The sequence below is a fragment of the Zea mays genome, chromosome 8, assembly GCF_902167145.1.
Source record: "Zea mays cultivar B73 chromosome 8, Zm-B73-REFERENCE-NAM-5.0, whole genome shotgun sequence".
Lineage (NCBI taxonomy): Eukaryota > Viridiplantae > Streptophyta > Magnoliopsida > Poales > Poaceae > Zea > Zea mays.
This window is the reverse complement of record NC_050103.1, coordinates 181,485,334-181,506,580: the sequence shown is the minus strand read 5'-3', so window position 1 is coordinate 181,506,580 and position 21,247 is coordinate 181,485,334. Positions and strand designations below refer to the sequence as shown.

The following is a 21,247-nucleotide window of genomic DNA, read 5'->3' as shown; positions in this document are numbered from 1 at the left end:
TGTTTGAAATTTTACCTAGTGAATGCATTCTAGGTGTGACAAACAACATGAAATGTCAATGCACATGATGTTATGCTTTTTAGTGCCAGTAACACCAGGGGTGTTACAGAGGTGAAGGTCTCAGTGATCATCGAGTCGCCCAACTATGAGACTCTCACTGTGGATGAGCTTTTCAACAAGCTCAAGTCCATTGAGACAGACCACCAGACCCGGGCCAAGATTGAGAACCCTCCTGCACCCACATGGCCCTAGTCTCTAGAGGTGGTTCTTCCTCTAACCCCTCACCTGCTATGTTTTCTTTGTCTTCTTTGTTGACCATTACAAAGGAGCAGGTGGAGAGCCTTAGGATGAGGAGCTGGTGCTTGTGGCTAGCCGGTTCACACGGTTTCACAACAACCGCCAGAATCGATGGCATGGCGGGTCCAAGGATGGATGCTACAATTGTGGTGACCTCAACCACTTCTTCGCTAATTGCCCCAAGATGGGCAAGCTAGAGTGAAAGGGAAATGGCCTTAAACATTCCCTATAATCGATTTTGGTGTTTGACGACCATCACAAACCTTATGGACTAACTAGTTTGCCTAGTTGAACTTTTCTCAGGTGCATAAAGTTCAAATACACACATAAGGAAAAATGACCCTTGGGGAATTCTAGAAGCATGGAGCAAAACAAGTTTGCACCAGCCTACGGCGCACCGGACTGTCTGGTGTGCACCGGACAGTGTCCGGTGTCCAGGCTAGCGCGCCCAGCGAACTAGCTGCTCTTGGGAATTCGCAACGCTTCTCCGCTAAAAATCACTGGACTGTCCAGTGTGTCACTAGACTGTCCGGTGAGCCCACGAGCAATGGTCTACTTCGCCAACGGTCGACTGCGGTGGACTGCACCGTAGTCTGAAGCGTCAGAAGGTCAGAGACAGTCTACGATATCAGGTCGAACCAGACTGTCCGGTTCACCACAAGGACAGACGACTTCAACGGTCAACAGCTCCAAACCCCAAGGGTCAGCCGATGTGGCACTCACTAGACAGTGAACAGTGGAGTGTCCGGTGCTCCATCGGACTGTCCGGTGTGCCCGTCGACACATAATTCAGCCAACAGCTAGAATAGTGGTTGGGGCTATAAATACCCCCAACCACCACCATTCAAGTCATCCAAGCATCCCACTCTCTTCATTCAATACAAGAGCAAAGAATACACTCCAAAGACACATTCAAAGCCTTCAATCCTCTCCAAGTGCCAAAATCAAGTCAAGTGATTAGAAGTGTTTAGTGACTTGACAGAGGGTGATATGTGTTTCAATTGTTGCTCTTGTTGCTTGCTTGCTTTCTTCATCTCTCTCTAAACTCTCTAAGTGTTTTGTAAAGTTTGCAAGAGACACCTAATTGTGTGGTGATCCTTGCGGGGTCTTAGTGACCCGTGAGATTGAGAAGAACCACTCAACCGGTCTAAGTGACCGATTGAGAGAGGGAAAGGGTTGAAATAGACCTAGCCTTTGTGGCCTCCTCAAGAGGAGAAGGTTCATTGGAACCGAACCTCGAGAACAAATTGCCATGTTCACTTGTGTTGATCATCACCATTCGATTTGTTTCTTCCCTCTCCTCTCTCTCTAAAAGTTCTCTTGCTATAATCTCTTGAGTTAGCTCCCAAAGTTATCTGCATTGATTGAGCAACTCATAGCAAGAAGAACTATCTTCCACACCCCGAATTCACTATTATTTATTTCTAACCCTAACCCTGGGTGAAGTGTGTGTTCAAAGTTTATAATTTTTAGGTTTCGCCTATTCACCCCCTCTGAGCGACTTTCATAGAGACTGGCCAGCACGATTAGCCCTCTGGTCAATGCAAGGGAAAGCACAAGTACAACTTTGACAAGCACAAGTCCAAGGAGCTTCGACAAGGGGGTGCTCAGGAAGAAATACCTCCAGAAGGGCAAGGTGAAGCAATGTGCATTCCTCGCCTCCCTCGGTGACCTCCACCACGACTCTGATGACTCATCTTCTTCCTCAAGTGACAAGGAGCTTGAGAGGCGTGTCAAGGACAACCTGAACGGACTCACCTCCTTGCCGACATTGCGGGAGGCCTCTGCACCATGGCACTTGGTGAGGACGCGGTTGGCAGCGGCAACAAGGACACCGGCGACGACTCCACCTGTGAGGACAAATGCCTGGAGAACATGTGGCTCATGGATTCCAGCTATTGGAGTCACATGACCAAAAGTTCTAGATGGCTCTCCAGCCTCGACCCCATGATTGGTAAGGAATATATGAAATTTGGGGATAAGTCGAGAGGTAAGGTAGTCTCTCGTGGCACCATTCGGGTTACGAGAGCTTTGTGCTCATGGATGTTGCTTTTGTTTTGAACTTGCATTTCACTCTGCTTTGTGTTTCGCAACTCTTTGAAAACGATTATGAAGTGCGCTTTAAGAGGGGTCTTTCTCATGTTTTGGATGCCTAGGGGAATCTTGTTTGTCGGATCTCCCCATTTGGTTGAGTTTTTCGAGCTAATTTTTCTCATTCGGTTGGCCCCTCTCAATGTCTTTTTATAGGATCTCCCTCTCTGATTTGGAAATGGCATAGGAGGTTAGGTCATTTGAGCTTTGATCTTTTATGTTGTTTAAGCTCACTTGACCTCATCCAAGGATTACCCAAATTGAAATTTGAGAAATATCTTGTTTGTCACTCATGTCATTATGGGAAAATGATTGTTGCTTTCTATTCCCTGGTCACTAAGGTGATGACCTCACACCCCGACGAGTTGCTTCACATGGACACTGTTGGTCCAGCTCGGGTTTGCTCTTTTGGAGGGAAGTGGTATGTGCTTGTGAATGTTGATGACTTTTCTCGCTATTTTTGGGTGCTCTTCATGGTGGCGAAGGATGAGGTATTTGCTCATGCTCAAGATTTGATTCTTAGGTTGCAAAATGAGTTTCCCAAGAATGTCATGAGAGTGATTCATCGTGACAATGGCATAGAATTCAAAAGGTCTCATTTTGAAACCTTTTTGTGCTTCTTTGGGACTCAATCATTAGTTTTCCTCTCCGTATGTGTCCTAGCAGAATAACATTATTGAACACAAGAATCAGACCCTTGTTGATATGGCCAAGATGAAGCTCGATGAGCATAGGACTCCTAGATGTTTTTGGGCCGAAGCGATCAACACCGCATGCCATGTGTCCAATCACATCTTTCTTCAAGCATTTCTGAACAAAACTTCTTATGAGTTGTGATTTGGACAACCAACCAAGGTTAGCCATTCGAGGGTGTTTGGCTGTGATTTGGACAAGTTTGAGTCACAATTTTTTGATGGTTTTTTGCTTGGTTATGCATTACACTCTCATGCTTATCATGTTCTTAACCTTGAGACTAACTGAATCATGGAGACCTGTGAGCCCTAGGATGTTGGACACGCTTTGTCTGATCCTAACTGGTTAATGCTATGCATGAGGAGCTTGAAAATTTTGAGAGAACCTAGGTTATTGGTCATTCCAGAGTGAGAATCTGATGAAGAATCAGCTTATGGGTAATTCCAGAGTTTGGAAAAGTTCTTAGTGACCATTAAGACATGTTGGAACTCATAGTTGGGGCAGAATTGATCAGATTCAATGATTAAGGTTTGAAGTCCAATAATCATCTCAAACGAGGCCAAAAGGGAAAAACTTGAAAAGGTGAACTACAACGAGTTCACAGGTTTGAATAAGTTCTAAATGCCCTTATAAATGTTTTGACCACTTTGGATAGGCTACAAATATTAGATATCGCAAAAGTGAATTTTGGTGCTCGTTTCGAGTTGAAATAGGATTCCAAGTCGAAGATATGATTCAAATATGGATTTGTGACTTAGATAGGTTGAACCTACTCTAAATATGTTTGTCTGAGTCATAGAAAAGCTCTCAAAGTCGGCCAAGTTGAATTGAAGAAGATTTGGTGAAAAAGGACTTCAACTCATCAGTTTGGGTGTACTGGACCTTAGGTCTGTGTGCACCAGACCGCTTTACCAGAGACGCTGGGATAAGGACTTAGTGGCCTGGCACACCAGACCACTTTACCAAAGAGATTAGAAGTCTTGGTGGCCTGGTGCACCGGACCTTCGTTCAGTGGTGCATCAGACCTTGGCTCCAACGACTACATTGGCACAACAGAAAACTCCAACAGCTAGCTGACAAATGGTGATCTAGTGGAAGACCGAACTGGTCTGGTGCTAGCTTTGAAAGGAAGGTCCCATTCAGATCTTGAAGATGGCGGCATTGTTGGAGGTCCGATGCACCCGCGGACAGAGCAATTTCCCAATTTTGAGCGATGGCTATTTGGGTCTTGGGGGCTATAAATAGACCCCCTCCTCGCCTCCATCAACATAAAGCAAGCCTATACAAAGTGAATACTCAAATCCTAGTAATAGAATGTCCCTCTCTAATGTGTTCCTTTGTGATATCAAGTGATTAGTGTGTGATTTAGTCATAGAGAGAGGTGTGTGTGCTAGAGGGCTGCATAAAAGAGCTAGTGGTGATCTTGAGCAAGTGTTCGTGTTGCGTTCATCTATCGAAGAGCTACCGAGTTGTGGTTAGCCTCAGGATTGTTGTACTGCAACCAAGGAAATAGTGGAAGTCTCGGTTTATCACCTTGGTGATAAACTTTACTAAAGGGAGGAAGGAGTTAAAATGGACTCCAAGCCAGTTGGCTAACTCCAACGTGGATGTAGGCAAGCATTTGAGGCTTGGTCGAACCATGGGAAAATCGTTGTGTCCTATCTCTTGTTTTATCTCTTAATTGCACTTCTCATCTTATATTTGTTCTAAGTGTTTGTGAAGTGTAGGTATCATCCGGACAAGGACATTATTCCAATGCAAATCGACTCTTCGTGTAAAGTAAGAAAGACCTATAGAGTTTAAGTTTTTATTAACGCCTATTCACTCCCTCTAGGCGACATCTAGATGCTAAGTACGTCAAAAGGTACTTACAAAAGTGCTCATGAAATTTGTATTCTAAATCTCTCTGAGAGCTAATAGAATTAGGAGGCAGGGCAACATATCATGCAAAAGCAGTACCAATAAGGGACAAAGAAAATAGGCGAACATGGAATGATTCCCTATTGACCAATTCTCTTAGTTGTGCTAAAAATTGGCCTATGTGCTCATGTGTGCTCTCACCGCACTCACTGAAAAATTTGGAGAAATCCAATAATCTAGCCCCTTGTGGGTATGGGATGGTGTCAAATCGGTAATCATATGGTTTCTGTTATGACGACTCTGAGCCGGACATATCGATCCCCAACCTGTCGTAGAATAATTCGGTCATTTCCTCCCAAATCTTATCCATGGTAGCTGGTAGCATATGACCGAATCTCGAGAGTGAGGCTCATATGATCGAGCATTGTTATGTCGTCTGTCTATATGAGAACAATCTAATGTGTGTGGTGATGCAAACCCCTCTAACTCCCTATGTGTTGAGTAGTATTCAGCCCTAGGTGTGGGTATGCTTTGGCTTTGGTGGGCCAAAGATGGAGGAGGATAGTGCTGTTGTGGTATAGAGTGTCGCGCGTGTTGTGTGTATATTGTACCAATTTGAGTGTTGTACATCAGACGATCTGTGGTACGTCATCGGACGATCCAGCGCGACATCGAACGGTCCACAGTGGATTACTGAACAGTCCGGTCTGGGCCAGATGGTCCGAGATTATACTTGGATAGTACAGCTGTGGTCAGGGGCATTGTCATATCGCACAGGGGTTGTGGGAGCAGTGGCTACCCTGAGTATGAGTTCATTGGCTTATCATATAATGGCTGGGACTGTAGAGGTCCATTTGTCGCTGATGCGTTTGGTGAGGTTGCCTCTATTGTAACCTCATGCGATGGAAAACTAGGAACAATAGATTTTTCAAATGTACATGTGGGTTTGTTGAGTAATTTTTCCACCACTCCCATACGTTGTTCTAAGTAGATTGATTATTATTAGAATTACTTACATTGCTATTTTGGAGCAAAGGCACGAGAGAGTCTAGCTTGATCTCCCCTTGCTTGATAATCTTCTGGTGTCGGAAGTGTGACAGGAACTTCTCATTCGCTTCTTAGCGCACCCGGGCACGTTCTCGCAGTGCCTCATCATCCCACTGCTTCGTGAGATCTTCAAACCACTACTGCTCATCGACCGAAAGGCTTGAAAATCTTCTGGTGTCGATCCACCATGTGGTGTGACATGAACTTCTCATTCTCTTCTTCGCGCACCTGGGCACATTGTTGCATCACTTCATCATTTCATAGCTTCGTGAGATCTTTAAACCACTACTATTAACCGGCCGACAAGCTCTCCATAGTCGGCTAAAGATATTATCAGAGGAGACAATGGTGCGATGTTTGGAACCAGCCATCATGACCTATCTAATAGATCTGAAACGCTCATATCCCTACTGGAGTCGCCAAAAAGTATGTTGGCGCCTTTTGGGACCAAATACTAACGAACCATAGGGCCTTAATGTTACGTGCAATACCTTGGGGTTGGCGCTGCGAGGTGTCGGACGGTCCGCGATAGGTCATCAGATCGTCTACATAGGACACCGGATGGTCCGCGGTTGGGCACTGGACCATCTATGATGGTGTAGATAACTTCACTCTTCTCTGCAAGTGCGCAGATCGTCCACGTGTAGGCGGCGGACCGTCCGCAATAACGCAGAGGTGAAAATTGAGATCGGGAAATTACGACTAAAGCTACGCTACATATAAATCTAAACCATGAAGACAAACAATATAAATAAATTAGGTGATCTAATTTCAAGCAACTTAACTTTTGTTACTTATAGATCACTCCTTTGCGTCACTTTAAAATAATCATATTGCTATTTCAAGCTATGATGTTATAGCCTTTATTTAGGTGGGCCGTCTAAAAAAAGGTGTAGGAGCTGCAAATCTAGTCATTGCCGTACATCCTCGCAATAGAACTATAAAAGCATTTGCGCAATTTGTGAAAACAACGCCCCTATCTGCCAGCGTGAGCCACGACGTTCAAAAAACTGGTTTAGGGCCTTTTAATCGCGGGATTTAGGTGGGATACTGGATGGGGGAGGGACCGCATGGTACTGCACTGGCCACCGGCCTTAACTTGCAAGCAAAAACAAAAATCAAAACCCAACTAACCAGCAGACCCAGTGAAGCGGAGAAGCCACAGGACAGGACGGCAGGGAAAAGCTACTTGAGCCTGAGCGCTGCGCAGAATTCCGTCCGGCACGAGGTGGACGAGAGGAGGGATAAGGAACAGAAGCCTTCGAGCTCACGCTGATCCGCCTCCCGCATTGCCTTGAAGCCTCTCGATTCGGGCGGACCCGAGCTGCCCCGCGCGGAGGGCTCGATCTGGGCCCAGATCGGCCAGCATTTCACTCCCGTGCTTGCAAGTGCGCGTGCGCGGTGAGGCACTGAGGCATGGGGAAGGTGGAAGACGAGTACGAGTCCCATGCAGGTGAGATGGTCGTCGATCTGACATCTGAGACATACTTTCTCTTTCTTTTTTCCTGTGGGGAATGGTTTAATGCCTTAATTCAAGTCTTAGAGCTCAAACTTTGGATCTTTGTAAGTTCCGTGCGTTTAGTATGCGTTCATCATGTGAATTTTTGGCAAAAATGGTAGGCCGGGGGCGATTCAGCTCTTGTTACGCTCCAGGTTTGGCGCTTCACAGGTTGAATTTGCCAGTATTTGGAAAGTCTGGTGCTCTTGATGGGTATTTGCAATGCAGTCAGCTGCAGCAATTTCTCCCTTTTTTTGAAATGGGGATGCAGCAATTTTCCTTAAAGGCTTAACATTGGTCTGTAAGATTTTTGTGTAGGCAAAATGCGGTGTTTGTTCTAATTGCTGTTTTGGGGATTTAAAAAATTGTATTTGAGGAATCGAAGTTATTTTGCGCATTTCTAACGATTTTTGCTTATTTCGGCGATAAATCATTTCTAGCCAACCGGCGGGGTGAGGTGATAGATTGGCTCGCTGAGTTGCTGCCGGAGTTCGACTTGCCGCTGGATTCCTCAGACGAGGAGCTGCGGGAGTACCTCATTGATGGCACGGCACTATGTTACATTGCAGAGAAACTAATGCCCGGCATTCAGGAGGTGAGCTTACTCAGCTCAGAGAGGCTGTTCTAATGGTGCATGCTACTCTTGCTGATCTAAACATGAGGGCTTTGTTTACAGGAAATGTGGGGTGGTAATGCATGGGATCAGAGGTCGAACGTGAAGAAGTTCCTCTATTTTGTTGCGGAGATGGGGCTGCCAGGCTTCAGTGTCAAGGATCTGGAGGAGGTGAGGTTACACCTGTCATGTGAAGATTTGTATGGTATATGTAGGCCTTCCAACTAAGGTGCCGTTTGGTTTACGAAATGTAACGTAAATAGCAACGCTAATGATTCACACTCGATTATCAGTGGTAACAAGTTTGAATAGGGCGGTACCAGTTTCTAGTGTGGTATCTGATTAGGGTTGGACTTAAACAAACATGATTTAATGTTATCGGTTACCGTTCACGTTACAAATATGTGAACCAAACATCACCTAAATGGTGCTCTCCTTTCCAAGGTGTATGTTAATAATGATTAGTATAGTTGGTGTCAGTCCTTAATCCTGGCAATAATGACCTACTGTTGTAGGTATTGCATAGCAATAATGGTTCTGTGTCAGTATGGAGACGATCTATTCACAATTGTGCCTATATATGAGTTGTCCTTCAAAGCTCGACTATGGTTGATTGGAAATCAGCAATAACCTTTTAGTTGCAGTTGGAATGGTTGAAAAGTGTTGGACTGTAAGGAATAGTGAACTCAAAGTGGTCTTAGATCCTACAACTCTGCTGTAGATTTCTATAAGTCCATAAGGGCTTCACACCTATGGCATGAAATCAGTTTCCTCTTCAAGTCTGACATTTCTCAGGGAGAGAATACAATTCATAGTTAGATTATTTTAATGGACATAGGGGCAGTACTGAGTGGTACTGATGTATTGTACCTTCTACACTATGATTCAGACTTGCTTAACAATTGTCAACTGAATCTGTGGTTCTGTTCATCCTGATTTTTGCTAACCCTGGTCCTTTTGATGATTACAGGGGTCTGTGTCTTCTGTGGTGGAGTGTCTCTTGGCTCTAAAGGATAATGTGACTACAGGATTGGGTCAAAACGTTACAAACAATGCTGCTAAAACACCCCTTAGAAGGAAACTTGAACTTGAATCTGATGGGCCTATAATTTCAGTTATGACACCAGGGAGAAGACCTGGGGAGGAAAGATGGAAAGGCCACTGGGATCCTAAGTCTCAACAAAGAAGTATTCTTCATTCTGGTATGCTCATGTTGTTGTTTCTTTAGCTTAATCATTTGTGGCACTGGATTCTAAGTTAGAGTTTAAACAACTAGCTTCCATTTATAATTGGTTGTCGGTAGCACATCCCATCTATTCTTAAAGTTTATATATGTAAAGTAATAAAAAATATTTTCCAAAATTCATATAATAAGGCATTTTTTACTTAGGAGCAAACGAAGTCTATATGTTGCCAATGTTTCGTATTCATAGTGCCTATAACTTGTTTAGACTTCTATATGTTGCCAAGGTTTCTTATTCATACTACCTTTAACTTGTTTAGGGTTGCCTAGTCAGATTTTGTCTTCAATATCCAAGTAACATTTACCTAGTTAGGTTTTGTTTCTTGACTTAGGTGCCTTTCTGTGTTAATCTATTGTCACGCTCACCCTTTTTGTAAAAAAAGGCGCAGGAGAGCTACGCATCATAATATATTAGAGAGGAGAGAACATCATATCCTACAAGAAATAGCTCACACACTTAAAGCTAAAAAAACAACCTAGGTACTTGACCCGACCACACTAAGGGCTTCAGCTAAACCTAAACTTCCAAGATGTTTGGGTCCAGCTAGAACCCAACACGCCATTTCATCCAAGAAGCTTCTCTGCACCTTGCTGATGGAAGGAGTATCACCATGAAAGATGAATCGGTTACGTTGTAACCACAAACACCATGCCCCTAGAATAATGGCACTATTAATGCCCTTCTTCTTGTCTTTATGAGCCCTATTGCAAACACTTCTCCACCCTTTTTGTAAGATATAATGAAATGTTAATTTTGACCTCTACAACATGACTATGCATGCAGCCTCATCTTTATTACAATAAATCAGCATGGCTCTGAAATCAACAGAACAAAACAAGTCATAAGCCCATAACAATCCAGCATGCTCACCTTACTTTGCAGGACAAAAGGTCCATGATGCTTTCCAACTTAAGCGAGGTTCCTACACTGATCTTCCTGCTGCCAAAGTTTCAGAGATGATGCATCCAAGAAGTCTAGATGTAACATCTTTAGCATCACACCATATCATTGCACTTTTTTCCTTGCATGTGCCATCTATTAATTACAATACTTTTCAGAATGCCCCTACTCAATCACTTCTTAGAGTTGTTAATGGCATTCTAGATGAGAGCATTGAGAGGAAAAGAGGAGAAATACCACATGTAAGTCTATTTCCAGTGATTTCTAGTAAATAGATTGCCTGGAATGCTATTGTTTATTTATCGTTGGTTGTTGATGACGAATGTGGACCTGTTCTTGTCTCAGCGTGCTGTTTACTTGCTAAGGAATGTTGTTCAAGAGATTGAGCACCGCATTGCTATTCAAGCGGATCACATAAGAAATGTAAGCGTGGTATTTGCTATTTATTGTCATAGAAGTTCAACTCATGTAACATTTCATTTATTTTCACAGCAAAATAGCATCATCAAGACTCGGGAAGACAAGTATCGTTCAAAAATTAAAGCACTCGAGACATTAGTAAATGGCACAAATGAAGAAAATGAGGTAACTATCCAATCTGTTCATGATCTGAAAATTCTCACAGGAATACTTATTGCTTTTTGATATTGACACATGTGGTTCTTCCTTCAGATGACAGTAGATCGACTTGAGCTAGTTGAGGTATTCAAAATATCCTCATCTGCTTTTATGTTTCTAATCATGTTACTTGCTTCAATCAGTATAACGACAAAGAATCACAAGTTGGGGTAGGCTAGACTTTATGTTAGAGTAATTCTGTAGTTTAGATATCTGTCTCGTTGACTGCCATATGTATTTATGGGTTGCCTTATCTCCTAAGTCATGTGCTCTATATAAATCACCTAAGGGCTCAATGCAATACATCCATCCAATTACACCAGTTTTATTCTCCATCATGGTATCACGAGTTTAGGTTACGATCTAGGCTTCCCCTTCCGCTCTTGCCACCGCGCCGCTCCTAGGGAGATCGATCTCTGCTGGGGGTTGCGCTCTCGTAGTTAGGATGTGCGGCCAACCCTTTTGATCTATCGCATCCATCGTCGTTGACACGTCGGATCAAGGACTCACTGGTTTCTCCATCGTCCTAGTGGCTGCTTGGTCTCTCCTTCCGGTTGGATCATGCCTTGTCTCTCCTGCATGACGTGGTGGTGATGATTATGGGGGCCACGACATCCATGTCTCCCCTACGTGCGCCATTGTGGTGATAGTTGTGGATAGACCCGATCGGGCCCACAGGCTCCATCACCCTCGACTCAAATCTGTTGCTGTTGTGAGTCCTTTTATTCTTCCCAATTTGTGATTGGGTTTGCCCCGCCACCGTCTGTCGTCATCCTCGTCGTTGTCCCTACATCGTTGTCGACTATGTCGCTTTGTGCCTCTCGCACATGGTATACCCCGACTGTTTGTGCTCTTCGTCGCCTTCTTCGAGCATCACTATCGCGACACTCGAGCACCAAGGGCACATCTAGGATCCATCACACCTAGAGCCGGTCTATTGTACCTACTATTCTCCCAACAAATTTTAGTATAAATACACCAAATATAATTAGAGACACCAGGGACAATACCCTGGGCCACAGACCAAGTGGCTGGGGCTTGTGCCTGCCACTTCTAGCACCATCGTGACTCTCCTTGTGTGGTGCGACTGTCTCGCCGCTGACACTCCAGGAGCCTTGATGCATCACCCATCTACTTCTTCGACTTCGTCCAACACAACCTAGTTGCCAGTGTCACCCTCTCGTCCTCGTCTACTTTGTCCACTCTGACAATCGTAGGCTGCATCGACACCTTCTTCTGCGCATCGCAACCATCGTGGAGGCCTTCTCTGTTAGTCCCTTCAGATGCTGACGCATGATTGGGGCCCTCTACCTTGCATGTTTGGTACTGGTAACACCGAGCTACAACTAGGGGAGGTGCCACTGTGAGAGGGGCGATGGTCGGCGATGGCATGGCGCCATGATGTGGAACGGGCAAGAGACAGAGAGAGTCAGAGATTTAGAGGGGCAGTAGTCTAGAGTTACTGTGATGGGCATATCGGGATGACGGGCTATTGGGCTTGCTAGAGTTGGGCCACAGCTTGGGAGCTTGCTAGTAGGTCTTTTTCCCCATGTTGCCTTGTAGGTTGTGCCACGTTGCCATAGTCATGCTTTTGGGAGACATCGAGATGGATCGATGGAGGAAGAAGAGGGGATGGGGTTCCTCCATGCTGGCGGTAGGTGGGGTAGTTGCCCCATCCTATCGCATGGGGAGCTCCGCCTCCGGTGCTATACCAATATCCTAGACGATCACGTATATCATCGTTCTAAACTCGGTCCATTCTTGTGTGACCACAAATCCAGCGCAACATACGCATTTACGCAACACTCAATTGTTGAACATGTCGTCAGCATTCTGCTCCATACAACATAGTGTGTCTAATCGTCATTTTATCAAACTTGCCTTTTAGCTTTTATTGTACCATCTTGTCATAGAGAATGCCAGATGTTGGCACCACTTCATCCACCTTGCTTTGATTATATGGCCAATGTGTGCATCAATATCTTGATCCCTCTGTAGTATCGATCACATGTATCTGAAGGCATCTTTCTTACGCACTACTTGACCTTCCAAACTCACATCTCCCTCATGCGTAGTGATGCCAAAGTCGCATCTCATGTATTCAGTTTTAGTTTTGCTTAATCTAAAACATTTAGGCTCAAGAGTCTGCCGCCACAACTCCAATTTCCTATTTACTCCCACCTGACTTCCATCAACTAACACTACATAGTCTACGAAAAGCATACATCATGGGATATCCCCTAGTATGTTCCTTGTAACCTCATCTATTACCAAGGCAAAGAGGTACTGGTTCAAAGTTGATCATTGATGAAGTCTTTTTAATTTGACAATAATCCCGTTACCTTTATTTATTCAAAAACTAGTCACAACATTGTTGTAGATGTTCTTGATGGGAGTAACGTACTTTGTTTGGACTTTATGTTTGTCCAAAGCCCACCATATAAAATTCCTTAGTATCTTGTCATAAGACTTCTCCAAGTCAATGAAAACCATGTGTAGGTCCTTCTTCTGCTCCCCAAACCACTCCATAACCTGTCTTATTAAGAAATTTGCTTCTGTGGTTGACTTTTGGACATCAAACCAAATTGGTTCATATGTATCCACGTTGTACCTTGCAGACAATGCTCGATGACTCTCTCTCATAGCTTCATAGTTTGGCTCATCAACTTTATTCTCTGATTATTAGTATTTAGTACAACTTTGGATGTATCTTGTTCTTGTGATTGGTACTAATATGCTTCTTCTCCACTACTCAAGCATGTTGTTCGATCATAGATATCATTGAACATCTTGGTTAGACATACTATAGCTATATCGCCAAGACTTCTCCACACCTTGATTGGAACACCATCAGGGCCCATCGCTTCACCCCCTTTCGTCCTTTTTAAAGATTCTCTAACCTCTGCTTGAATCCTCCGTACAAAGCGCCTATTGGTGTAATCAAATGAATCTGTTATGGGTTATGGACCTTAAGCCCATTAGCTAGGTCATTAGAGTTAGGTTATCCGTGGACACTGTTCATGCGCAGTTGCTGTAGCGCGTGAACAGTGTCGGACAGATAGGGTTTGTTATGTTGCTTAGCTATTAAGTTAGGGTTACCTCTCTATATAAGGAGGGGCAGGGTGTTATTAGGGATAGGCAAGAAGAATAGATCTGGTTTACTTTTAGGGCCTCCTACGGGAGAGCTGAGTACCAGGACTATCTTGCGAGTGCATTGCAGTTCACAACAATTTGGTACCGGAGCCACTACGCGTGCATCACCACCATGGCCGGCGTGCACGACGATCTTGTGACCTACTCCGCCAAGATGGAGCTCATCCTCGAACAACTCGCCACCATCAATGTCCGCCTAGATTTTCACGCCGCTCGTTTGGCCAAGCTCGAGCAGGCGTGGGTTGGCCCCTCTGCTTTTATCGCGGGCGGCCTAGGCGCAAGCGAATGGATCGAGGACGATGGGGTCGATGGGCTGGAACCCGACACACCCAGGGAGGAGGAGGACGCGACGTTCGACGTTGTGGTGGCCGTGCCACTGCTGCAACCCACCTCCGTGCCTGTGGAGGTCCAAGCGTGGCCCGACTACGGCTATGCGCGGATCTGCTCGCCCAATCTACGACAACCGGATGTCGTGATGGCCCAACCCGTAGAGGCACTGCCGTGGGATAACCCTCCATGCCACAGCTACCAATCCTCCGCGTCGTGGCCATCAATCTTCTCCACCACGAATAGCCATCCACTGCGTCTTCGCAGCTTTGGCCGACGTCAGCCACCTTGGCCACCGCCGCGGCGTGGTCACCTAAGCTACAACACCGGAAGGTGCCACCGACCTTCGCTAGGCGTAGGGAGCCCTCTGCGCCACCACAACTGCGTCCGTCATCGGTCGATCTGATCGCCAACGCGTCCTGCTTCGGCAGATCCGACCATTGATGTGGTTCAATTTTTTATAGGTGAATAAAATACTAAGTCGAGATGTAAAAGACTTAGTATTGAGTCATTAAGTGCTAGTTTAGTATGGGTCAAGTCTTCTTGACTACAACTCGCGGACGAGCTGTTTTTAAGGAGGGATGGAATGTTATGGGCTGTTATGGACCTTAAGCCCATTAGCTAGGTCATTAGGGTTAGGTTATCCGCGACCACTGTTCACGCGCGATTACTGTATTGCGTGAACAGTGTTGGCCAGATAGGGTTTGTTATGTTGCTTAGCTATTAAGTTAGGGTTACCTCTCTATATAAGGAGGGGCAGGGTGTTAGTAGGGATAGGCAAGAAGAATAGATCTGGTTTACTCTAAGGGCCTCCTATGGGAGGGCTGAGTACCAGGACTATCTTGCGAGTGCATCGCAGTTCACAACAGAATCATCCAACTGAACGGTGGTGTTCTCATTGTCCCCATTGAACAATTTATCAAAATATTATTGCCATCTATGTTTGATCTCATCCTCCATCACCAAGAGACGCTCCCTCTCATCCTTAATGCACTTGACTTTGTTAAAATCCCTTATCTTCCTATCACAAGCACTAGCCATCCTATAGATGTCCTTCTTTCCTTCCTTTGTATCCAGACTATGGGAAACCCTAACACTGGAGTGGGGTTGGGAATTGTATTAATAGACTTGGTAGTTGGGCCAGGCCCATTACAGAAGGGGCGAGAGGGTAATTACAAAAGGAACACCTAAAATCCTAACGAGTACTCTTACACCCCCCCGCAGTCGTAACTCTATCCTGTACAGATGTTGAGATTGAACCGAAAGCCTAGAAATACACTCGACGACAGCCCCTTGGTGAAGATGTCGGCGAACTGCAGCGTTGTGGAGACGCTGAGAACCCAAACGTCACGAGCAGCGACATGCTCGCGAACGAAGTGCAGGTCGATCTCCACATGCTTCGTGCGTTGATGTTGCACAGGATTGGTGGAGAGGTAGACGGCACTGACGTTGTCGCAGTAGACAAGGGTGGCGCGCTGAAGGGAGCTGTGGAGCTCGTGGAGGAGCTAGCGCATCCAGGAGGCCTCCGCCACGCCGTTGGCCACAGCGCGGTACTCGGCCTCGGCGTTGGAGCGAGAGACGACGGGCTGCCGCTTGGCGGCCCGGGAGACGAGGTTGGCGCCCAGCAACACGGCATAGCCGGAAGTAGACCGGCGCGTGTCGGGGCAGCCTTCCCAGTCAGCGTCGGTGTAGACCACTAGCTCCGACGTCGGAGATGGTCGGAGGAGGAGGCCGTAGTCGAGGGAGCCGCAGAGGTAGCGCAGGATCCGCTTGAGAGCGTTGAGATGGGGCTCCCGTGGAGTGTCCATATGTAGGCACACCTGCTGGACGGTGTAGGCGATGTCGTGCCGGGAGAAAGTGAGGTACTGGAGCACCCCGGTAAAACTTCAGTAAGACATCGTGTCGGTGACCGCGGGCCCGTCGCCCTCAGAAAGCTTCGCCTGAGTGTCGACAGGCGTGGAGCAGGGCTTGCTGTCGGACATGCCAGCCCGCTCCAGAATGTCGATGGCATACTGGCGCTGGTGCAGGAAGAGAACCTAGGGTCGGCGTTCAGCAGTGATGCTGAGGAAGTGATGGAGGGGCCCTAGGTCCATCGCAACCTCCCGCGATCGATAGTGGATGCCGTGAGCATAATGTCGTTGTCATAGAGGAGGTAGACGGTGTCCTCGCCACGCCGGTAGATGAAGAGTGACGTATTCGACTTGGCCTCGACGAAGCCGATGGAGGCCAAGTAGGAGACGAACCGGCTGTACCAGGCCTGCGACGCCTGCTTGAGGCCGTAGAGGGAGCGGTTCAGCTGGCAGACCAGATCCGGGTGAGCGGTGTCGACAAAGTCGTTGGGCTGGCTGCAGACAGTCTCTGTCAGAGTGCCATGAAGGAAGACATTCTTGACGTCGAGATGATGGATCGCGCAGTCCCAGGAGTGAGCGAGGGAGAGGACGGTGTGAACGATGGTGAACTTGATGACAAGGCTGAAGGTTTCGTCGTAGTCTACTCCAGGGCACAGAATCAGCCTGTCAATGGGCCTTGTAGCAGTCGAGGGAGCCATCTGAAGTCAACTTGTGGCGAAAGAACCACTTGCCGGTGACCACATTGGTGCGAAGAGGACGCGCACCAGGTCCTAGGTGTGGTTGGCGTACTCCTCCTCCATGGCCCGACGCTAGTGTGGGTCAGCGAGGGCGGTGCGAACGAAGGAGGGGACCGGGGAGGCGTCTGGTGGAGTAGTGGTCGTATCAGCGGCCAAAATCAGCCTGTCAACTGGCCGAATGACACCTGCAGCGCGTCGAGTCACCATCGGGTGGATGTGCTCGGGGTCGTGGTGAATGGCGATCGGGTGGTACACCGGCGGCTCAGAGCGAGTCGTCGGGACGGCGGGGTCGGCGAATCGGACCGCGCTCGTCGAGGGGCCCAGGTCCGTGGGCGCCGAGGGAGGAGCGCTCCCGCGGCGGTGGTAGACGAGGGCAGGGTCAGCGAAGCGAGTCTTGCTCGTCGACGGGGCCGAAGTCGTCGGGACCGCGCGTGGCGCAGACGCAGGCGATGGGGCCGCACGTGGCGCGGGTAGAAGTGCAAGCAGGGCGTCAAAGACACGCGTGGCATGGGCGGGGTCGACAAGGTCGCGCGCGAGGGCGGTGAAGCCGCGCGAGGCGCGGGTAACAGTGCGAGGCGAGGTGCCTGGGGGGATGGGTACTCGGATCAGACTCAAGGAGGGAGTCAAGATCGGTGGGTGGGGAGGAGCCAGCAAGGGGAAACACATCATCGTCGAAGACGACGTGACGGGAGATGATGATGCGATGGGAGGTGAGGTCAAGACAACGATACCCCTTGTGGCTATGGGAGTAGCCAGGGAAGAGGCAGCGAGTGGAGCGGGGAGACAACTTATGAGGAGCAGTAGCGGAAGTGTTGGGTTAGCAGGCACAACCGAACACGCGGAGGTGGTCGTAGGAGGGGGCTATGTCGTACAGGGCGAAGTGGGGGTGGGGTGGCTCACCGCCTTTAATGGGAGGTGGTTTAGGAAATGGGTGGCGATGTGCAGGGCCTCTGCCCAGTAGCTGGCAGGGAGAGACGCCTAGAAGAGAAGGCAGTGGATCATATTGGTGGTGATGCGAATCATGCGCTCGACCCGACCGTTCTACGCAGAGATGTAGGGGCACGAGAGACGCAACTGAACGTCAGTGGTGAGGAAGAACGATCGGGAGGCGTGGTTGTCGAACTTGCGGCCATCGTCTCACTGCAGTGCACGGACCGAGCGACGGAACTGGGTGGAGACCCAGACGAAGAAGTGTGAGAGTGGAAAAAGTGTCGGACTTCAACCGAAGAGGAAAAGTCCAGATAAAATGGGAAAAATCATCTAAAATTACCAAATAGTATTTATATCCAGAAAGACTGAGTATAGGGGAGGTCTAGAGATCACAATGAACCAGGTCAAAAGCCTGCTCAGCTCGAGAAGAAGAGGTAGTAAAAGGGAGAAGAGTATGTCGGCCAAGTTGACAAGCATGACAGAGACCCTCAAAATGTCCCCTACTACAAGAAGAATCTAGACTGCTGGAAAGCTTGGTCATGACGTCAGATCCTGGGTAGCCGAGACGACGATGCCAAGTTGTGGAGGTGGTGGTGGAGACCAGGACGGGAGGTGGAGACGCGTCGGTGGAAGAGGACCGGAGCATGTAGAGGGGCCCGACGCTGTCACAACGGGCGAGTGGGGTCCTGGTGGCCAGATCCTTCACAGAAAAACCAGAGGGCTCAAACTCAATGGAACAAGAATTATCGATGGTGAACCGACGGACAGAAAGGAGATTGTGGGTGATGTGTGGGGCTACAAGAACGTCGTTGAGATAGAACGGTCCAGGGAGCGTCGAGGCACCTACTGAGGTGACTGGCAGAGTGAAACCGTTTCCAACGACGATTGAGGTGGGGTGTGAGGAATGAGGTGGGTGTGAGTGAGATAGCATGCCTGCGGTGGGGGTGGTGTGGTAGGAGGCACCAGAGTCGATGACCCAGTCAGAAGATGGTGGAGCCAACGCCATGGTGCTATATGCGACGGCGAGAGAGGTTGGGTCCCAGCCTCTAGCAACGGGCACCATGGTGTCGTGGCAGGGGTCCTCGGAGGCGGGAGCTGAGGCGGGGCCGGGGTCATCGGGGGCACGCTGTAAGGAGGCATGTCGTAGTGGGGCGTAGTCAGGAGAGCTGGCGCTGGCACCAGAGGACGAGAGGCGCTGGGGGCCTGACTAGGCCACATGGAGATGGTTTCGGTCCAGCGGTTGTATAATGACGGTGTCACACCCGGTTTTAGAAGACAAACCGAATGCGAACCATGTACGTGCCAGGATCAGTTATTCACGTACACAGCAGTTACATAATATGGACATCATCACACAGTGCTCAAAATAGTATTAATAAGGGAAATAGTCGATTACATCATACGTCTGAGACGTCCATATAGTTCTTACAATAAATCAAAGTGCGGAAAAGAAACGTAGATAACGCGGCCTTCACAGGCAGCCGACTGGGGGTTGCCGCTAACCCACACCTAGAACTCGTCGTAATCTTGGAACTCCTGGAAGTCTCCTTCCACAGCTTCATCTTCGCCTGAGCAGTGGTTGCAATGCTGACAACCTGGGGGGGGGTTTGGTGTGTAGAGCAAGGGTGAGTACACATCAACATACTCAGCAAGCATCCTGTTTGGCTGTAGTGGACTAGCTTTATGTGGGGGTAAGTCAAGCAGTTGCTTTTAGTTGGTCAGATTATTATTTACTAGTAGAAAGCCAAGTTTTAGCATTAACCCAAGTTATTAACCCGATGTACCCTTTCCAAACGGAAAGAATACCACTTACCAGCACCATAGTCATAACCAGAACCATCAATCTCATTGCCACCTGTACCACAATGTCTCTGATCAAGTACCACTAATCACTGGAGCTCCCTTGGCCGCTCATAACCGCGAGCACGGCTGATATATCAGTTTCATAACACTCTGCAGAGGTTGTGCACTTTACCCACAAGCCGTGATTCCCTCTTGCCTCGGGCCGATCAAACCCTTAAACACTACCAAGGTGAATAGGCAGGGTTTCACTACGTAGCCTTTACAAAGATTCCCCGGGGCTGTAGCCACCCGTTAGGTTTCCTAAATGCACCGCACTCCTCCCCAAGGGGCGAACCCAAACTTGGCAGAGCGAGCCGCATACACCGAGCCCCATTGACGGCACGACGGCTAAGTGAACTACACCCCGGATCCTCTAATTATTCAGCTAAGGGCACCCCATTCCACCCTCATGGTTGCACTGTTTTCCCGGGCGGTCATCCATAGAACAGGTCCTTACGGAGAGGCACTCGAGAAACCGCTCGAGTCCCCTTGAAAACCACAAGTATAATCATAAAGAAGAACGGGAAAACAGCGTATCATAGATAATCACATCATGTTCATTGATTAGAGTTGAGCAATAGCATCAGACTAAGTAGTAATAATCCGACCCAAATAGGTAAACAAGGACATGGATAACAAAAGCTAGTCAATCCTTAGGTATAAATGTGTAATGCGGGAGGTGAATTAAAGAATGAATAGGACATAGATAGGTCAAGGGACACTTGCCTCCACCAAACGACTGCTGCTCAGGGGCTTCTCCTGCGAATTCCTCGGGCTCTTCGACCGGATCGTTCTCTATGCGAGCGCAAACATACATACATACATCCACATATTTAATACAAAAGAACAGTACACCATACAAGATAACAAATAAAGTGAATATGCACCAAGTATGACATTCGATATCGCATTTGTTATGGCTAGAAAGAAACGGGAAAGGTCTCGCAGGGGGTTAAATCTTATGCACTAATGACACAATTGGTTTTTAACAAAATAATTCTGTTATATATATTTATATATACTGATGGAAACCTAATCACTTTTAGTTGATCAACATTGCACAGGGTAAACAATTAACTACGTGAATCAATAACATAACGGAATTTTAAACTAAACTTCCTATTTTCCCATAGCATGAACAGTGATTAGCCTACTTAAAATACAGTAATTATGATCACAGGAAGTAAATAAAATAAAATAAAAAAAATAAAAAAAACAGAAGGGGGGGGCGGTTGAACCGGCCCTAGGGCGGTTGAACCGGCCCTAGGCGGGGCGCGCAGGGGGCGGCCGAGCGGCCGAGCAGGGGAGGGGGCGGGGCGGCCGAGCGGCCGAGCCGGCCGAGCCGGCCATGGGGCGCGCGCGGGGGGGGGGGGCCGGGGGCGCAGCCAAGGGGCCGAGCGGGCGGGGTGGGGCGGGCGGCCGAACCGGCCATGGGGCCGAGCGGCGAGAGGAAGGGGAGGGGGGATGGGGGAGGGAGGAGAGAGGGAGGAGGGGGGCTTACCGGCGTCGGGGATCGACGGCGAGGGGCGGCCGGCGGCAGGGGGCGG

General features: G+C 47.9%; 1 protein-coding gene across 2 annotated transcripts in view; it reads left to right on the top strand.

Moving 5' to 3' along the window:
• Nucleotides 1-7,071: 7,071 nt before the first annotated feature.
• LOC541865 (kinesin-related protein16) overlaps nucleotides 7,072-21,247 on the top strand; it is a 29,831-nt gene continuing 15,655 nt past the window's right edge. Inside the window, exons 1-9 of one of the 2 annotated variants that reach the window (XM_008659015.3) lie at nucleotides 7,072-7,441; nucleotides 7,927-8,081; nucleotides 8,163-8,270; nucleotides 9,070-9,301; nucleotides 10,226-10,323; nucleotides 10,402-10,485; nucleotides 10,589-10,666; nucleotides 10,736-10,828; nucleotides 10,916-10,945. In XM_008659015.3, coding sequence (XP_008657237.1) covers nucleotides 7,405-7,441; nucleotides 7,927-8,081; nucleotides 8,163-8,270; nucleotides 9,070-9,301; nucleotides 10,226-10,323; nucleotides 10,402-10,485; nucleotides 10,589-10,666; nucleotides 10,736-10,828; nucleotides 10,916-10,945 — 915 coding nt within the window. In that variant the 5' untranslated portion in view covers nucleotides 7,072-7,404. The remainder of the gene's footprint in view (nucleotides 7,442-7,926; nucleotides 8,082-8,162; nucleotides 8,271-9,069; nucleotides 9,302-10,225; nucleotides 10,324-10,401; nucleotides 10,486-10,588; nucleotides 10,667-10,735; nucleotides 10,829-10,915; nucleotides 10,946-21,247) is intronic. The other variant, XM_020543377.3, reaches the window with a different exon arrangement.